At 42.3% G+C, this 21,103-nt stretch overlaps 2 protein-coding genes and 1 pseudogene across 4 annotated transcripts in view; 1 reads left to right on the forward strand and 2 right to left on the reverse strand.

The window, feature by feature from the left end:
- Window positions 1-7,471, reverse strand: part of VKORC1L1 (vitamin K epoxide reductase complex subunit 1 like 1) — a 58,468-nt gene extending 50,997 nt beyond the window's left edge. Inside the window, exon 1 of one of the 2 annotated variants that reach the window (XM_082645150.1) lies at window positions 7,230-7,471. In XM_082645150.1, coding sequence (XP_082501276.1) covers window positions 7,230-7,423 — 194 coding nt within the window. In that variant the 5' untranslated portion in view covers window positions 7,424-7,471. The remainder of the gene's footprint in view (window positions 1-7,229) is intronic. The other variant, XM_082645149.1, reaches the window with a different exon arrangement.
- SEPTIN14 (septin 14) overlaps window positions 1-21,103 on the forward strand; it is a gene marked incomplete at both ends in the record, with an annotated part of 568,759 nt that overhangs the window by 282,171 nt on the left and 265,485 nt on the right. The window lies entirely within an intron of this gene.
- On the reverse strand, window positions 12,868-13,575 carry LOC309817210 (large ribosomal subunit protein uL22-like; annotated as a pseudogene). The gene has a single exon. The product of its transcript is annotated as a large ribosomal subunit protein uL22-like (transcript).

Below are 21,103 nucleotides of genomic sequence, written 5' to 3' on the forward strand. Positions count from 1 at the left end.
TCCACTTAATTCCTATTTTGTCATTGATTTTCCATTTTACTTCTCAAACACAATGATGGTTTTTAAAAGGTCAATAACCACACAACAGTGACAACAGCATCCTTGAAATGCCCCTAAGTTACAGGTGCTAACAACAAAAGAAACTTTATAGATCATAATCCAGGGTATTTAAAAATGTTGTTTAGAAAAAGAACTTTTTTGTAAATGAAAATTTAAATGGATCTATGATATGAGAAACAGATTAAAGCAGTATTACATTGTATTAGTGCATTTGAAAAGCTCAAATTTATAACATTTACAATGAAGCTCTTCTGGTGAATACAAACTTCAAATTATGGATGATTAGGGCAGTCGAATTTGTTTGATTGCCCAGTATCAAGAAAAACCTGATTCACAGAGAGTAGCAGTTGCAAATAAGAGTTTTTGTAATTCTTTAAAAAACAGCACATAAATGCTATCTGAGGATTTTATTACACCTGTCCGGAAGTCCAAGTAGAACATTTCTCAGTTAAAGCTCTAATAATATTAGGAATGAGAATACTTGGTAACCACAAATATTTTGGTAAAAAATAAAAATCTTAAAATATATACTAATCATGACATCAAGGCATTATACATAAGGCAGTCACATGTTATTGCACAATGCAGTTAGAGTTGTCTAAGGAGCAAATTTGCTCATATAATTTTACATAAGCAAATTGGGACTGGTCTGAATTTTTAGAAGACCAGCATAAAGCTACAATCGTTCCAATCAATAAAAATTTTTAAAATTCAAGTATATGCACAAAGAAAGCAAGAAACACTATTATAAGGACTGTTATCTGGCTGTTGGCGTTATGGATAATTTTCATTTTTTCTTTTTGCTTATTTCCCCTCAAACACCCTAAATACACTACTTTTTTTTTTTTTTGCTTTTTTACTTTTATTTTAAAAAGTTATAAACCACAGGAATTTGAAAAAAAATGTACAGGAAGGTCCTGAGGACCCTTCACCTAACTTCCTTCAATGGTAATATCCTACATAACTCTAGTGTAAGATCATAACCAGGAAACTGACCTTGGTACAGAGTTTACTCATATTTCACCACTTCTACATTCGTGTGTGTGTGTGTGTGTGTGTGTGTTCTACGCAATTTTATCACATTTGACATTTGTAGCTTCGAATAACTATAGCTGAGATACAGAACTGTTCCCTCCCCACAAAGCTCTCTCGTGCTGCCTCCTTAACCACCCCTTCCCCCATTCCTAACTCCCAGCAACAGCTAAGCTATTCTCCATCTCTATAATTTTGTTAATTCAATAATGTTATATAATGCAATCATATAGACTGTAACCTTTTAAGATTGAATATTTTTTTTACCTAGATAACCCAGCAGTACAAATCAGCGGTCTCTAATGTAAAATTTAGCATGACATCATTTGAGTGAATATAAATGTTTATAATGTTTTAAAGTTTACAATGTTAAAAATGTGACTCAAATGCTTATGAAATCCCTGTTGTATCACCACAAAACTAGGATTCTGGAGAATGAATTTAAAAAATTGATAATCTAATACAAGTCTAGTGCAATCTAGTACAAACACAGTACAGAAGAGAAACCCAAGGCACAGTGCTTGTTAAGTTTTATCTATGTTTACAAGAACACGTGGCTTACAAGAATGCCTGGTTTTGCATTTTTCTGGCCAAGCTCTAGATTCCAGTCCTTTCCTAACCCAGGTAAATCTATATTACATTCAAATATGACCATTTGCTATTCCCCTCAAAATGGTCACCGTTTTCTGCCTTTCCTCATGCTGTTTCCTAGAATCCTTCCAAATCATCAAGGAAATGAATCCCTCTTAATATCCTGGTTCTGGTGATTTAACCCCACCACACCCCAGGCCCAATTCTTCTGTTTCTATATGCAGTAGGTCCTTATGACTCAACACCTCTCTCAGGAAGGACTACCCCACCCCAGTACAAATTCATACTAACATTTTCCCCTCCCCTCTACACCTCCAGGTACCTACATCCACTTTATCTTTCTTCTCTCGGCTATTCTGTTAGTTCTTCCTGATAGCTCACCCCACGGTATACCTGTTCACTCACTAGGTGTGACAAATGCCTTATCTTCACACGTTTAGGCTTAGAAGGCAAACACTCCAGGGATTTACTTCTTGAATACCATGCCTTCAAAGTAATGTCCTTGCTTTTCCAAAAAGATTGCTCCCAATAAGTAAAAGCTAAAACACAAACATACAGATGCAAAACAAAAGCATAGATGTTTGCATATTTTTAAAAATTTGGCTGATATGGGTATCACTATATCAAAATCAGATCAAATGGAATTTAAAGTAGTGGTAAAGAGCCAGATTGCCTGGGTTAAAATGTGGCCTCTGCCACTGTACTACCTAAATCAAGTTTCATTTACATTCTGTGTGCCTCAATTTTCTCATCTGTAAAATGGTGATAAAAGTGCCTCACAGGACAGCTGTGAGAATTAAATAAACTGCATTTAGAACACTGCCTAGTACACAGTAAACATTATCCAAGTATTAACAATTATCTCTAATGCATGGCAACCCAGGTTCACCTCTTTGTGATATCCCTCTATTCCCCTTACATTCTTTGAAGTCCATACTGTTCTGAAATTTCCATACCAAGAAACAATGGTCACATAAGAACCTGTATTTATTAAATTCATCTTGGTCAAAACTAACCAGTAGAACAAATTGTTTTTTACATAATGGTAGCAGTTATTAACATTCACCAAATATGAATGTAAGCACTTAAAAGTATGGTGGTGATGGAAAGAACGCTAGCAAAGAGTTAAGTACAGATCAGAACATAGAATATGGTAGTTTTATGTGTAAAAAATGGGGAGACTAATATGGTCATATTTATGCTTGTATATGCATAAAATGGCTCTGTAAAGTTTCATGTCTGCTTAAGGAAAGGGAGAACTACAAGTCTGGGGGCAGGGTTATGAAGGGGACGGTTCACTATATATGTCTTAGTATCTTTCAAACTTGAAGCAGTGAATATATTACCTATATAAGAATTTAATTTTAAAAATGGAGGAGGGTGGGGGGGTGGTCCCTCTAAACAAGTACTCTGGAAGCCAGGCTTCTAGTCCCAATTTGCCACTGTGTTACCTTGCACAAGTCATTTAACCTCTGAGTCTAGCTGAACTAAGCAAGGGGCAGCACAGATTCCTAGGTTCTATTCTAATTCTAAAAATGTATCTCAAAGAGGGGGTAGTAAACAGATGGTACTATTTTTAAGACATGAGAGGGGTACTAGTCCAACATTTTGTGAAATAAGGCAACTTTTTGAGGACTTGAATTGTCAAGCTTCTTCATCTTTCAAAATCATTTTTTTCTTACATAAAAGCTCTTCTTAGAAGGGGTCTAATGCAATGTATAGGAAATACCTATAAAGAATATTCTACACATTATTTTGTGTCTCTTGCCACACTTCTGGAATTGTTTTAAATGGATTTTAAGTCTTTATACTATGCCATGGAGTGAGCAATAAAGTACTCTAAAACAATTTACATTTAAAATACATAAATGACTACACCTAAGACAAGTAACTTGTACTACTTTATGATCAGATATTGCAAAAAAATAATCATACCACCTCCAGTCAATAACAGCTGTAACTAATGGAGTACATACTTTATTTCAAGTATCATCCATTTATTTATTCCATGTATCCTCTTTAATCCTACCCATTAATCTGGCAAAGTAGGTTTTAATATCCCCATTTAACCGAGAAGCAATTGTAGCTCCATGAAGATAAGTGACTAGCTCGAGGCCACAGTCTAACAAGTGGACGAGCTAGGAGTCCACCCAGAACCTTTGGATCTGAACTTAGTGCACTGGACAGGGATTAGCAGGCAGGCTGGTGCAGACTTGCAACAAAGTTTTTAGTAATTTAAATAAAAATGAGGAAAAATAAGAAGAAAGTAAACTTTTTAATAAAACTAAGTGATCCAATTTAAAGATCCTTCATACTGAGATTCAGTTCTTTCTAATTATTTGAGTTAAAATATCCTTACTTACAATGAAATGACAGTGACAGTAGATTGTGGTATGGGTTACTGTTGCTGTTTTTATTGACTACAGCCAGCAGAACAAACTGGCACCTCTATTGCAGCCTCCCAATTTGGGGGGGAAATACTTCTTTTGAAATCCAAAAATCTGGGAACTACTTCCGTAGACAATGATGCCTCCCAAAATAATAGAGGACTTACAGACACACACACACACACACAAAAACACAAAAACACACATATAGCCTCAAGATTCTCTCATTAATCTCTACTTTATTTGGATTAGAACTCTTAAGGATTAAGAAATGAGAATAAAGTGAGTTTCAGCAATCCAAAATCACATGAGTTAACGCTGGATTCTGGCAGAGAACTTTCCTCAGGATTTCATTGGTTAATTTTCTCATCCTTTATTTTGAATTCTACTCAAACCTGGGCTCAAACTTTCTGTTCCTAAAATAGTCACACTTTGGGACTTCCCTGGCAGTCCAGTGGTTAAGACTCCACGCTTCCAATGCAGGGGGCGCGGGTTCGATCCCTGGTCAGGAAACTAAGATCTCACATGCCCCTGTGGCATGGCCAAAAATAATAATAAAATAATAATAATAATAAAAATTCTAATAAATAAAATAGTCACATTTTTTACTACTACTACTAACTAGCAATCAATAGTTAAGTCAAATAAAAAGAACTACTAATTGAGGTCTCCAATAATCTGCTTTTATTTAAAGCCTTTTTCACTTTGACAAAATAAAAACTGTTAATTATGTTTAGTCCACCTACTTCCAAAAGAAAATTGATCTATAAATTAGACTCAAGCCACTTTAATTTCCAGATTTCTGTATCTCCATCATATATATATAATATATATAGTTTATATATATATAATGTATATATGTATTGATATATATGGTTTTGCAAGCAGTTTATAAACAGGTTCATCAAACTGTCTAAATTTCTTGAATTTTATTGTGTACACAGCAAATAAGCTATTTATTCCTCTTATTAGCATGTCTTATTTCTTACCTATCTTCCTTTAGTGAGCATCAAATTTAAAATATTCTATGTACACAGCTACACAATTAAACATTAGTGTCAGCCACAACATATTAAATTCACATTTAAAACTATAAAGAGATCCAGAGATTTTTAGTCTTACACATATACTTTATATATAATCTCACTTGATGTTATTTATATTATCTTATGGTGTTTTATTAAACAGAAATCAGAGCACAAAAACCTGGACCTTGCAAGATACATAACTGAAAATATTTATAATCTATACTTATTACATGGTTCAAAAACACTCTTTTTTAAAGTAAAGCCAATTTTAAGAACTTAAACATACAGTCTGGATAACATAAAGCACTCTTTCCAAGTCCAAATGTTAAAAGGTCTAGTTAAATTTATGATAGACTACAGTGTTTCCAAAAGCTAAAATTGGTAATAATTCTGCTTAAATTCCTTATTAATCTAATATCAAAAGTTATTTTTATTCCTTTTTCAAATACCTGAAATATACTGCTGCTTAGTCTTTTCATTATATATTTAGTTAGCTAACTTTGGGTGCAAGGTACTTTAAGTATAAAAGTCCTTTCCAATGGATAGTGAAAATAATATAAAAATGTTTGTATAAAATACACTCAGTGGTTCTCAAAGGATATCTGAGTCTATTAGGTCAATTAACTTGGTTCAAAATACCCAACAACAAATGTGAGTTTTTGTCACATTGACATATTTTAACTGTTAACTGGTATCTACATTTTAAACACATTATGTCTAATGTAGCAATAATGATGACTATTTTTCCACTAAAAACCTACAGGAGTTTGGTTTAAGGGCAAATGAGAAAGAGTACGTGGTTCACCAAGAAGGCTGTCTAAGTGGAAAAGATCAGCAGCCTGAAATTTGTAAATAGTAACAAGACAAACTCCAGTGCTAGGTCGTTCATGTAATCACCAATATGTAGGTCAAAATAAACTAGTGAGCTATATACATTACTGTCCACCTAGTAATTTACAGATCAATATGAGAGGAAGAAACTATTCAAATGTGACTACTGTTAACAAACTCAAAATATCAGGCATAGTATGTCTCTATTAAAATTATAACTTATCAATTGTGAAATAATTTCTTTCACTATTTCTACTTTTAAAAAATGAACCCTCCTTAATTAAAAAAAAAAGAGCAGCCACTTTTAAGATGTAAATTCCTCTTTTTTTCAAAATAACTTGCCCAGAAAAATCTAATGCAGAAAATAAAGTGTAACAGATAAATCGACTACAACCTAAAAGTATCAGTAAAACAAACCAATCCCTCCAGTTTAGCAATGCGTGTATTTTTAAACCTCGGTGGGTATTCCATTATAATAACCAACAACGTTTAAAAGGCACCCTAATGCCCCAAACATCATTACACATGACATACTCGTATTTTACTCAAATTATTCTTAGACCAGATCCAAACTCAGGCCATTCCCCCCTCGCGGGCACACTTAAATATACGAGGGGGAATCCAAGAAATCAGATATGTTAAGTGCAGGTATCTCCTTCCAGAGTAGGGTCAAATTCTTGTTTGCCCGCAAATGTCAGTCTCAAGAAGTCTGCAAATTCTCATTAGCGCTACAGAGTACAAAGAGGCCTGACCACGGAAACACCTGTCCTAGCACGGGGAAGACAGTGGGAAATGCAAACCCCGAGCCCACGCCGGCCGTACAGCCTTGGGCAGCAGCAGCGACCCCAGACGAGGGGTGGACACTGACCTCATGGCTCCCTCGGGCAGGCTCCCACACCCCCGACTCGCCTCCCCGGGCGAGAACCACGAAATCTGTCAAGCCGGCTGGGACCCACCCTCCGCGAACCCCGCTTGCTCCCTTCGAGCCCGGCCCCAGCCTGCCCAACTGCCCCCGGTCCGCTCCGGCCTCGCGGCTGCACTCTGCCACCTCATCCCTCCTTGCCGGTCTCGCGGCCCCGCCACCTCAGCCTCGGCGGCCTGCACTCGGGCCGCCCCACCCCGGCCGCCGCCCCCCGGCCCCGGCCGAGGCTCCCGGCCAGGCTCACGGCGCCGTCGGTCCCTTCGCGGCCCGATCCCCGCCGCCCCCCAGGCCCGAGCTCCCGCCGCGCGCTCCCCACCCCCAGCCTCCGCCCTCGCCCCGCTCGGCCGCTCCCGGCCCCGCTCCCCCTAGCCGGGCTACCTGGAGGCAAGGGCGGCAGAGCACTTCACCCAGGGCCCCAGGTCGCAGAGGGCCCGGTGCTCAGGGTCCCGCTCCTTCTCCCGCTCCACGTGGTAGGCGTAGATGGAGAGCAGGATCCCGGCGGCGCACACTGCATACCGGGCCACCCGCTCCCAACGCGGCACCGACACTCTCAGCAGGACGGGCGCCGCCATCTTCCCCCCTCCGCCGCCGCCGCCTCCTTCGCCGCCGCCGCCGCCTCCCTCCGCCTCCACCTCAGCCGCCGCCGCCCGTCGGGGCCCGACCCAGCCGCCGCCGCTACCGTTACCGCCTCCGCCGCCGCCGCCACCGCCGCCGCCGCCGCCGCGCCCCATTGGCTCGACCGCCTTCTCCGGGCCCCGCCCCCACAGGCGTGCGGCCCAACCGCCCCAAAAGGAGAGATCCTGGCGGGGCGGGGAAGGCGCGCGCGGGCGCGGAATGGGGGACGGAGTGCGCAACCGGCCGGGAGGCCGGCCGGGGGGCGGAGCCAGAGGCAGTGCGGCGCGCGCAGCGGGCGGGGCCGAAGGAGGGGCGGAGCCAGGGGAAGGGAAGGGCGGGGCTCGGGGAGGGGAGGGGAGGGGAGGGGAGGGGAGGGGAGGGGAGGGGAGGGGAGGGGAGGGGAGGGGAGGGGAGGGGTGGGGTGGGGTGGCGCGGGCGGGCCCTAGGGTACCCGGTGAAAGGAATAAATTTCAAAGATACCACCGTGTGTGACTGGATAAGCCCTTGGCCCCACCTCCTGCGGGTGGTAATCAATTGCCATAATTTGTGCCTTTTTTTTTTGTCATTATCACTTGATATTATGACCCAATCCAAATTAGCCTTGGCCATTTCCCAGAGCTCCAGAGCCAAGCTCCAGAGCCACGTTTACATTACCTGATCTTCACCATCACCACCTCCACGCACTTCGTGTTCAACAAGTGCAAACTTAACTATTTTTAAAACATTATTTCTGAATGCCTTGCTTCCCTGTAAGCCGAATTTGAGATGGCTTAATAATTCGTGTAATATAGTAAAGTATAAAAATGAACTAAAAAATCAGGACGAAGAAAAAGACAAATCAAAATAAAAGACCAGGGGCTTCCCTGGTGGCGCAGTGGTTGGAAATCCGCCTGCCAATGCAGGGGACATGGGTTTGAGCCCTGGTCCGCGAAGATCCCACATGTTGCGGAGCAACTAAGCCCGTGCGCCACAACTACTGAGCCTGCGCTCTAGAGCCCGCGAGCCACAACTACTGAGCCCACGTGCCACAACTACTGAAGCCCTCATGCCTAGAGCCCATGCTCTGCAACAAGAGAAGCCACCCCAATGAGAAGCCCTCACACCGCAACAAAGAGTAGCCCGCCGCAACTAGAGAAAGCCCGCGTGCAGCAATGAAGACCCAACACAGCAAAAAATAAAAATAAATAAATTTATAAAAAAATAAATAAATAGGGCTTCCCTGATGGCGCAGTGGTTGAGAGTCCGCCTGCCGATGCAGGGGACACGGATTCGTGCCCCAGTCCGGGAAGATCCCACATGCCACAGAGTGGCTAGGCCTGTGAGCCATGGCCGCTGAGCCTGTGAGTCCGGAGCCTGTGCTCCACAACGGGGGAGGCCACAACAGTGAGGCCCGCGTACCGCAAAATAAATAAATAAATAAATAAATAAATAAATAAATAAATAAATAAATAAATAAATAAATAAAAGACCAGGAGTAAGAACACAGACAAGGGACTTTGCTGGTGGCACAGTGGTTAAGAATCCGCCTGCCACTGCAGGGGACACGGGTTCAATCCCTAGTCTGGGAAGATCCCACATGCAGTGGAGCAACTAAGCCCATGCGCCACAACTATTGAGCCTATGCTCTAGAGCACATGAGCCACAACTACTGAAGCCTGTGTGCCTAGAGCCGGTGCTCCACAACAAGGGAAGTCACAGCAGTGAGAAGCCTGCGCACAGCAACAAAGAGTAGCCCCCACTCACCGCAACTAGAGAAAGCCCACGTGCAGCAACGAAGAACCAACGCAGCCAAAAATGAATGAATGAATGAATGAATAAATAAAATGCCTTAATGGCTCAGACCATTTAAAAAAAAAAAAGAATCTGTCTTGCAAAAAAAGAATCCTTCTTGCAATGCAGGGACTTTGGTTCATCCCCAGTGGGGGAACTAAGATCCCACATGCGGTGGGGCAACTAAGCCCGCACACCACAACTACAGAGTGCAAGCGCTCTGGAGCCCACACACCACAACCAGAGAAGCCCACATGCCACAACTAGAGAGAAGCTTGCGCACGCACTGCAATGAAGCGAAGAGCCCACCCTCCACAGCAAAAGATCCCGCGTGCTGCAACTAAGACCTGACGCAGCGAAAAATAAATAAATTAATTAATTGAAAAAAAAAGAACACAGACAAGCAGGCCATAGAGTATTGTATAATTATTAAAACCGAGCCATAAATTTGGCTCTGAGCTTCCTGGTGGCCAAAACTAAAAGAAAAATACATGTATGTTATTCTGTCTCTAAGAAGAGACACACTGTTCTTAGAGATTGCTAGATTTTTCCTGGTTGCCGCTGGCCAAGAGATTTCAGTTTTATATAGTGATTTTGAGTAATTGATGTCCTATTAGTTATGTATTGTTGGGTAACAAATTACCCCAAACTTGCAGCTTAAAACAACAACAAAAATCTCTTATTTTCTCATAGTTTCTGTGGGTCAGGAATCTGGGTGTTATTTAGCTGGATCCCCTGGATCAGGGTCTCTCACAAGGATGCAGTCAAGATGTTGGCTGGGGCTGCAGGCATCTCAAGGCTGGAGAATCCTCTTTCAAGCTCACTCACAGGGCAGTTGACAGGCTTCACATCCTCTCCGGCTGTTGGCTGGATCCATCAGTTCCTGGCCACTTGTACCTCTCCATAAGAAGCTGCTAGCTTCCCTTAAAGCAAGGGATAAGAGAGAGTGAGGGAAATGGAAGTTACAGTCTTTTTTGTAACCTAATCTCAGAAGAAACAGCCCATCACTTTTACATATTCTGTTACTTAGAAGCTAGTCCACAACCTAAGTGTCCATGGATGGATGAATGGATAAAGGAAATGTGGTATGTACCCACAATGGAATATTATTCAGCCACAAAAAAGAAGGAAATCCTACCATTTGAGACAACAAGGACAAACCTTGAGGGCATTATGATAAATGAAATAAATCAGACAGAGAAAGACAAATACAGTTGACCCTTGAACAAGGCAGGGGTTAGGGGCACCAGCGCCCCCGTGCAGTCGAAAATCCAAATATAACTTTACAGTCAGCCCTCCATATCCGAGGTTTCACAGCCACAGATTCAACCAAGGATCGTGTATTACTGTCCTATGTGTGTATTGAAAAAAATCCACACATAAGTGGACCTGTGCAGTTCAAGCCTGTGTTGTTCAAGGGTCAAGTGTACTATACAATCTCACATGTGGAATCTAAAAAAGCTGAAATCATAGAAACAGAATTGTTTGGTGGTTGGCAGGGGCTGGCAGGTGGGGGAAACAGAGAGATGTTGGTCAAAGGGCACAAACTTCCAATTATAAGATAAATAAATTCTGGAGATCTAATGTACACTATGGTATCTATAGTTAATAATATTGTATATGTGAAAGTTGCTAAATCTTACACGTTCTCATTCCCTCCCTCCAGGCCAAAAGTAAAAAATGGTAATTATGTGAGGTGATGGATGTGTTAACTGATCTTATTGTGGTAATCATTTCACTACATATGTATATCAAATCATGTTGTGCATCTTAAACTTTCACAATGTTATATGTCAATTATATCTCAATAAAACTGGAGGAGAAAAAGAAGCTAGTCCCTAGGTCCAGTCTACACTGAAAGGGAGGGGATTACACAAAGGCATGAATACCAGAAGGGGAATCACTGGGATCATCTTTTTTTTTTAATAAATTTTTTTTTATGGTTGCATTGGGTCTTCATTCCTAGTTGTGGCGAGTGGGGGCTATCTTCATTGCAGGGCTCGGGCTTATTGCAGTGGCTTATCTTGTTGTGGACCACAGGTTCTAGGCACATGGGCTTCAATAGTTGCAGCATGCGGGCTCAGTAATTGCGGCACACGGGCCCTAGAGGGCACAGGCTTCAGTAGTTGTGGCTCGTGGGCTCTAGAGCACAGGCTCAGTAGTTGTGGCGCACGGGCTTAGTTGCTCCGCGGCATATGGGATCTTCCTGGACCAGGGATCGCATGTCCCCTGCATTGGCAGATGGATTCTTAACCACTGCACCACCAGGGAAGCCCTCACTGGGATCATCTTAAAGCCTGCCTACCACTGTCCTCAAAAAGATCGACTCTCTAAATAACTCTCTGGTAGTTTTCATACTTCTGAGTGGACTCATTCTCCTGTAGCCCCCTCCTTCTGGATTCCTTTACTGTCTTGATAAGATCTATTGATTATCTGGCTTCTTTTACTCATCATTATGTCTGTGAGGGTTTATCTACATTATTGTACACAGCTGTATAATAGTCCACTATATAACTAACCACAATTTTATTTATCCAGTCTGTCCACTGTTGATGGACATTTGGCCAGTTGTTAGCTATTTTGAATAAAGCTGCTGTGAACATTCTGTAAACGTCTTTTGGTGGCTGTATGCAGTCATGTCTATTGGGAATACATCCAGGGGCGGAATTAGAGTCAGACAGTATTAGTTATACTGCCTCAGTCAATTTAGGTCCTCCAAGGAGGAGATGCCAAAGTGAAATCAGATGTGTAAGAGATTGACAGGGGGCAATTCCTGTGAAGGATAAAGGAGACAGGGAACAAGAACAGGCATGGAGAGCCTCCAGATCACAAAGCAGGTCTGACCACTATGAAAGCTCTGCAGTCTCAGCCAGGCTGACAGGGATCAAGGCAGGAGTGCCCCCTATCTAGTAGCCCTGCCAGGCACAGTCATGGGCTGGGAGCAGCCTGGGGAGAGCATGGCCTCAGCATGAATGTTGTGATTGATCCAAAGGTGTAGCCAGCCACTGGAGGCTACTGGCCAGCTAGCCTCTTTGCAGCAGACTCTCTTGAAGGGAGACTGACTGGTGTACCACCAGGGCCACCACACTACCAAACAGTCTTCCAAAGGGGTTGTACCAATTTAAGCTCCCATTAGCAAAGTATGAGAGTTCTGGGTACCCCACATCCTCACCAATCCTTGGCAAGGTCAGTGCTTTCCGTTTTAGAAAATCTGGTGGCTCTCTAGAGGGATCGTGGTGGTTTTAAAATTGCCTTTCCCTGAAGACCAACGAATCTGAGCTCCTTTCATATGCTTTTTGACTACTTAGATGTTCTCTTTTGTGAAGTGCCTATTTAAGCCTTTTTCGCACTTTAAAAAATGGGTCGTCTTTTTCTTATTGGTTTGTAGAAAGAAAGTCTTTATATATTCTGGATACAAATCTTTGTCAGTATGTGTACTGCAGATATGTTCTATGCTTTTTTTAAAAAAATATTTATTTATTTATTTAGGCTACGCCGGGTCCTAGCTGTGGCAGGCAGGATCTTCATTGCGGCATGCAGACTTAGTTGCAGCATGTGGACTCTTTACTTGCAGTATGAGAACTCTTAGTTGTGGCATGCATGCAGGATCTAGTTCCCCAACCAGGGATCAAACCCGGGCACCCTGCATTGGGAGCGCAGTCTTCCCACTAGTCCACCAGGGAAGCCCCACCTTCTCCTATACGTTCGCTTGCTGTTTCCCCTGCCTTTTTTTTTTTAACTTTTATTTGCTTTTATTTTTTTGTGGCATTTATTCCTGGGTCATAAGTTTCTGTTTCTTCCGTTTCTTCTGGGATATCTTTTTCTTCTGTGCAGCATCCTCTTCTGGTTTAGGAACAATCTGGTTTTTTTAGTAAGGATCATCTCAATGTGGCAGGGAGAGCTCATGTATGGTTTGATCCGACTGTGAACTCTGTAAGTTCTATGCCGCATCTTGGGGGCTTTGTTCAGCTGGATGTTCTCAATGACCAGAGAATCTACATCTAAGCCCTTAAGTTCAGCATTACTCTCTGCATTTTAGAGCATGTGCAGTAAAAATTCAGCACTTTTTTGGGTCACCGACCCTGCGTCCAGCCCCACTGTTTGGCCTGGGCACACCTACCAACTCCACCATTGTAACGATGGAATGGCACACATTGCTTCTTTAAAGTGACATCCTTCAGATACTTGGAGGCTTTTTGGATATGCATACCCTTAATGGCCTGGGCAGTTTCATGAATATTCTTAAAGTGAACACAAAGATCTGAACTTCTTGATTTGCATGATTTTGTGGGGTTTTCTGGGTCAAGTGAATAGCACACCATTTTTAGAGGTCACCTCAGGCCGCTTACCGGAAAAAGTGCCCTTTCTCCTTCTTAATGGTGTTTTTTGCTGAACAACTGAAGAGACTTCTTTGAATTCCTCATACACATTCTACTACCTTCACCTTGGAGCTTTCAAACTCCTACTTACCCACATTTTAGATACCTCCTTCTCCTTGAAGGCTTTCCCACTTCTATTGTACTAATCGGGCTCACTAGGCCAGGGATTCAAACCCCCTCAAGACTCTCTCTGTCCACTTCCTACCTCTATGTGTCAATTTTGTTCTCTCAGGCCAGTTTTTTCTCTATAGAAGGAAAAGTGGTCTCATAGTTCCTCCATTTGCATCTTTGTTCTCTCCTGCCTGTAAGGGACTGCCTCTCCTCCCTTAAATCCAATTTTTAAAATCCTAATGAAGAATTCAGACAGCTCGACCAGCCTCAGGTCACTCATGAGCCCTGTAGCTAGAAAAGAAAGAGTGCTGGAGATGGCAGCCACACCCCAGACCTACAAGAGGGTCTACGCAAAACCAGTTCTCCTAAAAACAAGAAAGTGCTGTTCCCAGAAGCAGGAAGGGGTAGGTGGGCAGACCCAGCAGGAGGAAGCTGCTGTGGGAGGATGCTGGGGGAGGCTGTCACTGTTGGGGGCTCACAGGGAACAGCCCTTGTCTCTGTCCAGAAGCAGCTCTTCTGCTCCATAAAGTGGTTCATCAACCTTTCTGTAGTGCCAAGAGGCAGCTGAGGCCTTCTGTGCTTGGTGGGCACAACTCGGGGAGGTCACTTTGTGCCAATCCAATAATATGAACTTCAAATCTTGTACATAGGGAATTCTCTGGCGGTCCAGTGGTTAGGACTCTGAGCTTTCACTGCTGAGGGCCCTGGTTCCATCCCTGGTCGGGGAACTGAAATCCCGCAAGCCGCGCAGGGTGGCCAAAACAAACAAACAAACAAACAAAAAAACTTGTACATAGATGGAAACTTCATACATTGCTGGTAGCAATGTAAAATGGTGCAGCCCCTCAGGAAACAGGTTGGCAATTTCTCAAAATGTTAAACATAGTTATTCTATGGCCCAGCAATTCCACTCCTGGCTATATTCCCAAGAGAATTGAAAACGTGTCCACACAAAAACTTGTTCATGAGTGTTCATCATAGCATTATTCATAATAGTCAAAAATGCCCATCAACTGATAAATGGAAACAAAATGTAGTATATGCATACAATGGAGTATTATTATTCAGCCATAAAAAGGAATGAAATGGGGAGTTCCCTGGTGGCCTAGTGATTAGGATTCTGGGCTTTCACTGCCATGGCCCCAGTTCAATCCCTGGTTGGGGAACTGAGATACCGCAAGCCACACAGCGTGGCAAAAAAAAAAAAGGAGGGAAATATTGATATATGCTATAACATGGATGAATCTTGAAAACACTATACTAAATGAAAGAAGACAGACCCAAACATAAAAGGCTACGTATTATGTCATTACTTTATTTTTTAATTGAAGTATAGTTGCTGTACAATATTAAATAAGTTACGGGTGTGCAACATAGTGATTCACAATTTTTAAAGGTTATACTCCATTTATAGTTATTATAAAATATTGGCTATATTCCCCCTGTTGTGCAATATATCCTTGAAGCTTATTTATGTAACACTCCTTTTAAATGAAATGTCTAGAGTAGGCAAGTCCCTAGAGAGAGAAACTAGATTACTGGTAGCCAGGAGCTGGGGTGATGGAAAATGTGGAGTGATTGCTAACGGGTATGGGGTTTCCTTTTGGGGTAATCTAACAGTCTGGATCTAGACAGTGCTGGTGGAAGCACAACTCTATGAATATGCTCTATGAATTCACTCTAAAAAGGTGAATTTTATGGTATGTGAATTGCACCTCAATAAAACTTATTTTTTAGGGACTTCCCTGGCAGTCCAGTGATTAAGACTTTGCCTTCCAATGCAGGGGGTGCGGGTTCAACCCCTGGTCGGAGAGCTTAGATCCCACATGCCTCGCAGCCAAAAAAACAAAACAAAAAAAAAAGAAAAAAAAACTTATTTTTTAAAATGTGTACATAGAGCTTCCGTGTTGTAATTGCTCACTTAATGTCTGTCTCTACCAATTGCAAATTCCGTGAGGGCGGTGGCTGGGTCTTTTGTATTCCCAGCAGTTGGGGTAGTGCCTGGCACAATAACATGCGTTTAAGAATTATTTGGTGAATAGATGACTGAATGAATGATACCAGCTTAAATGCCACCTCATTCAGGAAACTCCTCCCCCTGTGCTCCCGAAGAGCACCCCCCGCACCATTCTCTTTCACGGAAGGACAGACTCAGGCTGGGAAGAGTCTCTACTCCAGTTTATCACCCCAACTTCCGGAGCCAGCTCCTGGCCACATCCCCTTGGGCCACTGCAGCTACAGCACTTCATTCCCGGGGCTGGTTTTAGGGTCCCTTTCATCAACACCTGGAGATGTGCCTTTCTTCCTACTGAGCTCAGCTGTGTGTTTAAGCTTTTCTTCTTTCTTCCTTTTTTTTAAGATCTCCTATTTATTTATTTATTTTTAATTTTTGGCCGTGCCACACGGCTTATGGGATTTTAGTTCCCCAACCAGGAATTCAACCCAGGCCCTCGGCAGAGTCCTAACCAGTGGACCATCAGGGAATCCCCTAAGCTTTGTTTCTTAGAAGGTTTTATCTCGTATTTCTGTATTTGTATTTCTGTAGTTTCTGTGTTGGCTCAATCCATCATACCAGAACCAGAAATCCCAAAAGGCTTCTATAAGCTTGTTCATGACCCCAGACTTGCTTTGCTGGGTTAGACTGCAAATTTTCTGTATATTTTCTGTCCAAGTTTTGAGAAAGGTCACAGCAAGGATACAGCAGGACGCTGTAGGTGTGGCAGTCGCTGGCTAGAAATCTCTTTTTTTTTTGGCCACACTACGCAGCTTGTGGGGTCTTAGTTCCTCGAGCCGGGATCCAACCCGCGCCCTCAGCAGTGAAAGCCCAGAGTCCTAACCAATGGACCGCCAGGGAATTCCCTAAAAATCTTTTTATAACAGAGTCTGTGACATCCCAAGCCTCCCAGTGTCCTTCGGGAAAATCCCACTCAAAGTGAATATCCTATTGAAAGGGGATGGATGTGTCATTTTTGCTTTCAAGCGATAATGGATTCTGATATCATTTCATTATTGTCGGCACAGATGAAATGCTCTTTTTATAATACTGGATGAGGAGTGGACTAGTAAACATCCTATGTACATAGATGACCCACCATATGAAGAGGCCGTCCACTGAGCACACATCTACATACCAGGCACTGTGTTGGCTTCTGATACGTTATATTTAAATTTCATAAGCTCTGTACAAGGTAGGTGTCATTATCTCCAGTTTCCATGGAAGAAAAGTAAGTCTCAGAGGGCTAGGTACCTGGCCCAATTACTCTAAGAGGTCGAGCTTCAATTAGTACCCAGGCTGATCTGGTTTGTGTTCCCCATCTTTCCACCAGCCCGTGTGGCTTCTCTCTGAGAAGGCATCTCTCAATTTGACATGGATGCTCTGTTTGTTCCCAGATGTATGAATGGATTCTTCACCAACCCTCCCCTTCCATTCTACTCTATGAATGTAACCAAGTTCCAAGGTCTTTCCCTGTTCCTGCCTCAATGTAAAAAACAATATATCCCTGTGGTCTGTGGTAGGCTGGACCCAGGGTTAAATGCTGACGTCTGCTGAAATTCCATCTGCTCACTGCCATCCCAGATACCACGCCGGGGCAGCCTGAGGCTCCACTGAGATCATTTCCTCCCAAGATCCATGAATCTCAGCATGGCCACCCTGACCACCCAGCCTAAACTTGGTCCCAGAGCTCCAGTAGGAACCCTGAAGCTGGTGACGTTCCCCACCAGGCCCTCACCCCTGCCGTCCTGTTCTCAAGATCTTTACCTGTAATTAATTCCGACAACAACCTTTGATGTAGGAATTATTGTTTTCTACGTTTTACAGATAAGGAAACTGAGGCTCAGAGAGGCTAAGTAAACTGCCAAAAATCACACAGCTAATAAGTTGTAGAACTGGGATTCAAGCTCCAGCAGGCTGGCTTCCTGATCTATGCTCTTAGCTTCTGTGCTATGAGCTAATACACACAGAGAATTTAGATTTCATTTTCCTTAGCATTTACCACCATATAACATAATATATATTAATTTTTAAAAAATCTCTTCTATGTCTGTCTCTCCCACTAGAATGTAAGCCCCCCAAAGGCAGAGATCTTTGTCTGCTTTGTTAGCTACTGTATCAGCATCTAGAATAGGACCTGACCACAGAGTAGGTACCCAGTAAGTACATTTTGAATGAATGAATGAATGAGCACTGAAAAAATGTTAGCTATCAGTATCTTTGCACAAATAATAAGCCCACAGCAAATATCTTTTTCCAAATAAAAGAGAACTTCTCCCCCCAGAGACTACTTTTTTCACCACCCGGTAACAAAAGGCAAAAACTCAAGAAAGCCTTTATAATAGAATTTGACCTCTCTGCCTTCAGCACACCTCTCTCAAGTCCTCTGCTTTCCTGAGGATGTCAGTGTCCTTGTGAATGGCCATGCAACTCTCTTGACTCATTGTTCCATTTCTTCCTCAACTCTCATGACCTTTGCTTCCATTCTACTTCAGCTGCCCACAGGAGTGGTCCTTGTGATCCTTTTGAATGGCCAGATTTCTGAAATCTTAAGCACCTATACTCTGCTCTTTGTTCTTCCCTATTATAGCAGATTGCATTTTCCAAGATGGCAGCAATAAGATCTCCCATCCTACATGCTCTTCTTCACTGTGATATTGGCCCTGCTCCCATCCAGAGTTTGGGGCTATGTTCCTTCCCCTTAAATCTGAGAGTCCGACTGTGGCAGAAATGATGTTCTGTGCCTTTTGAGGTCAGATTGTAAACCATTCCTCCATGGTCTTCTTGGGGTGCTTGCTTGTTGAAGTCAGCCACCATGCTGTGAGGAGCCCCAGGACACATGGAGAGGCTGCATTTAGGTCTTTGAGCCAACAGCTGCAGGTCTTAACTGACAGCCAACATCAGTCACCAGACATGGGACTAAAGAAGCCTTTAAGATAACTCCAGACTCACCACGGCAACAGTATCAGAGACCCAAGTGCAAACCACCTAGCAGAACCCAGTCAACTCCCAGAACCATGAAAAAAATTTTTTGTTTGTTTTAAGCCTCTAAAGTTTTGGGTTTATACATTATGAAGTAAGAGTAATTGAAACACCCTTCTTTCCTTCTAGTCTCTCCCTAGAGACCTGCTGTGTCCTAATCAACGTTTTCCCCATTGTCCCAGCAGGATACAGGTTGGGACATCTCCCTGATCTTCATGGCTATTTCAAGACCATTTTTCATCCTGCTTGGTTAACCTAAATGTCTCTCTTTTCACCCGCAGTCTATCACCTTAAATACTCAATCTATGTGACGGTAGCAAGCCCTGACTTTGCAGGGTTCCCTCCCTAAGAATTTCTAAGATTATCCGAGGAGGGTCATATGCCACCCATAAAGAGATGAGTTAATTTGTCCATGGTCCACACTCCAGCCAGCAGTGAAGCCAAATACAAGCTGCACCTGGCCCTCCCTGCACAGCACACTATCTCTTCTTGCATATATTTTCTACACTATATGAGGATGAGAACACTTTTGACCTAATCGATGTGCGTGCTTTCGTTTAAAGGAAGACAATAAATAACCCCTGCCAAGTTGCTGAACTCCTAGTGGGAGTGAAACCCAATCCCCCTAAAAGTGAGTTCCCTTATGGAGTCTATGATTAATCTCTCTCCAAAACTTTATTCCCTTTCTTGTCCCCTCTGACCTCAATCCTCTGCTAACTGAACACTCATCAGAGTCAGATGACAAGAATGGCTATTGTCAGTAATATCGTTAATGTGCTAAAATTGTTATTATAGATACCATCTTAATGTACAAACTCAGGTTGTTTCTCCAGAGCAAGATGAGTTAACGGGACCCAAGCCATGGACCACCTGGCCAGCGAATCATACACCAGATACATCCTGACTCCCAAAACTATGATTAAGAAATGTCACAGAAAGCAACCAACTCAGCCAGCTTTATTTGTGAAACAAGGAAGTAAAGGCTTACTTCTCTTAAAAGAGAAAGAAAGAAAGAGAGAGAGAAAGAAAGAAAGAAAGGGAGAAATGTCACAGAAAATTGGTGTAGCCACTAAGGAAAACAGCATGGAGTTTCCTTAAAAAACTAAAAATAGAGTTACCATATGATCCAGCAATCCCATTCCTGGGCATATATCCAGAAACAATGAAAACTCTAATTTGAAAAGATACATGCACACCAATGTTCATAGCAGCACTATTTACTACAGCCAAGACATGGAAACAACCCAAGTGCCCATCAACAGACGATTGGTTTAAGATGTGATACACACACACACACACACACACACACACACACACGAATATTACTCAGTCATAAAAAAGAATTGCTGCCATTTGCAGCAATGTGATAGACAGAGAATATCATACTAAGTGAAGTAAGTCAGACAAAGACAAATATCATATGATATCACTTATATGTGGAATCTAAAAAATAATACAAATGAATCTATATACAAAAAGAAACAGACTCACAGAAATAGAAAACAAACGTATTGTTCCCAAAGGGGAAAGGGAGGGAGGGAGGGATAAATTAGGAGTATGGGATTAAAAGATATAAACTACTATACATAAAATAGATAAGTAACAAGGATTTACTGTATAGCACAGGGAACTATATTCAATATCTTGTAATAACCTATAATAGAAAATAATCTGAAAAAATATATATATATAACTGAATCGCTTTGCTGTACACCTAAAACTAACACAATATTGTCAAATATACGTACTTCAATTTTTAAAATGTCACAGAAATGTCACAAGATGATGATTAATCTCAGCCTTTTTGTTCTTCCCCTTTAAAAAATCCCCAAACTCAAAGTCCAGGATGGAGTGGATCTGAGGCTTGTCTCCCACTCCCTTGCTTGGTGCCCTGTAATTGCAGTAATTCTGTACTTTGCTGCAAACTTCCGCTGGCAGTTTGGCTTTCTGCACCGCAGGCACATAAGCCCTTTGCTCGGTTTCAGGATCAGGTGTTAAAAACATATGTATATGTATAACTGATTCACTTTGTTATAAAGCAGAAACTAACACACGAAAAAAAAAAAACAGTTGCCTTCAAGTACAACTCCTATGAATGTTTATCCTTTGTTTATTTTAAAACTTCCTAATTAGAGGCTTTCCAAGATACTCTGTGAACTCCGCAACAATTCAGAGGAAGCCCAAGAATAAATTATTCAAAAATCATTACCAAAAGGCTTTACCTTCTCTCATAATTTAGTTGGCAATCTTTTCTTGCTGGTATAGAAAATATTTTTTAGAACGCTTGTGTGTTAGGAACAAAGCTTCTTCTAGCAATCTTTTGGCCAAGGAGATAGCAATAGTACCTGTCTCAAAGTGTCTGAGGAGGATTAAATGCATGGTGGTTGGCACACAGTAAGTGC

Source organism: Mesoplodon mirus, assembly GCF_964341445.2.
Source record: "Mesoplodon mirus genome assembly, chromosome: 15".
NCBI lineage: Eukaryota > Metazoa > Chordata > Mammalia > Artiodactyla > Ziphiidae > Mesoplodon > Mesoplodon mirus.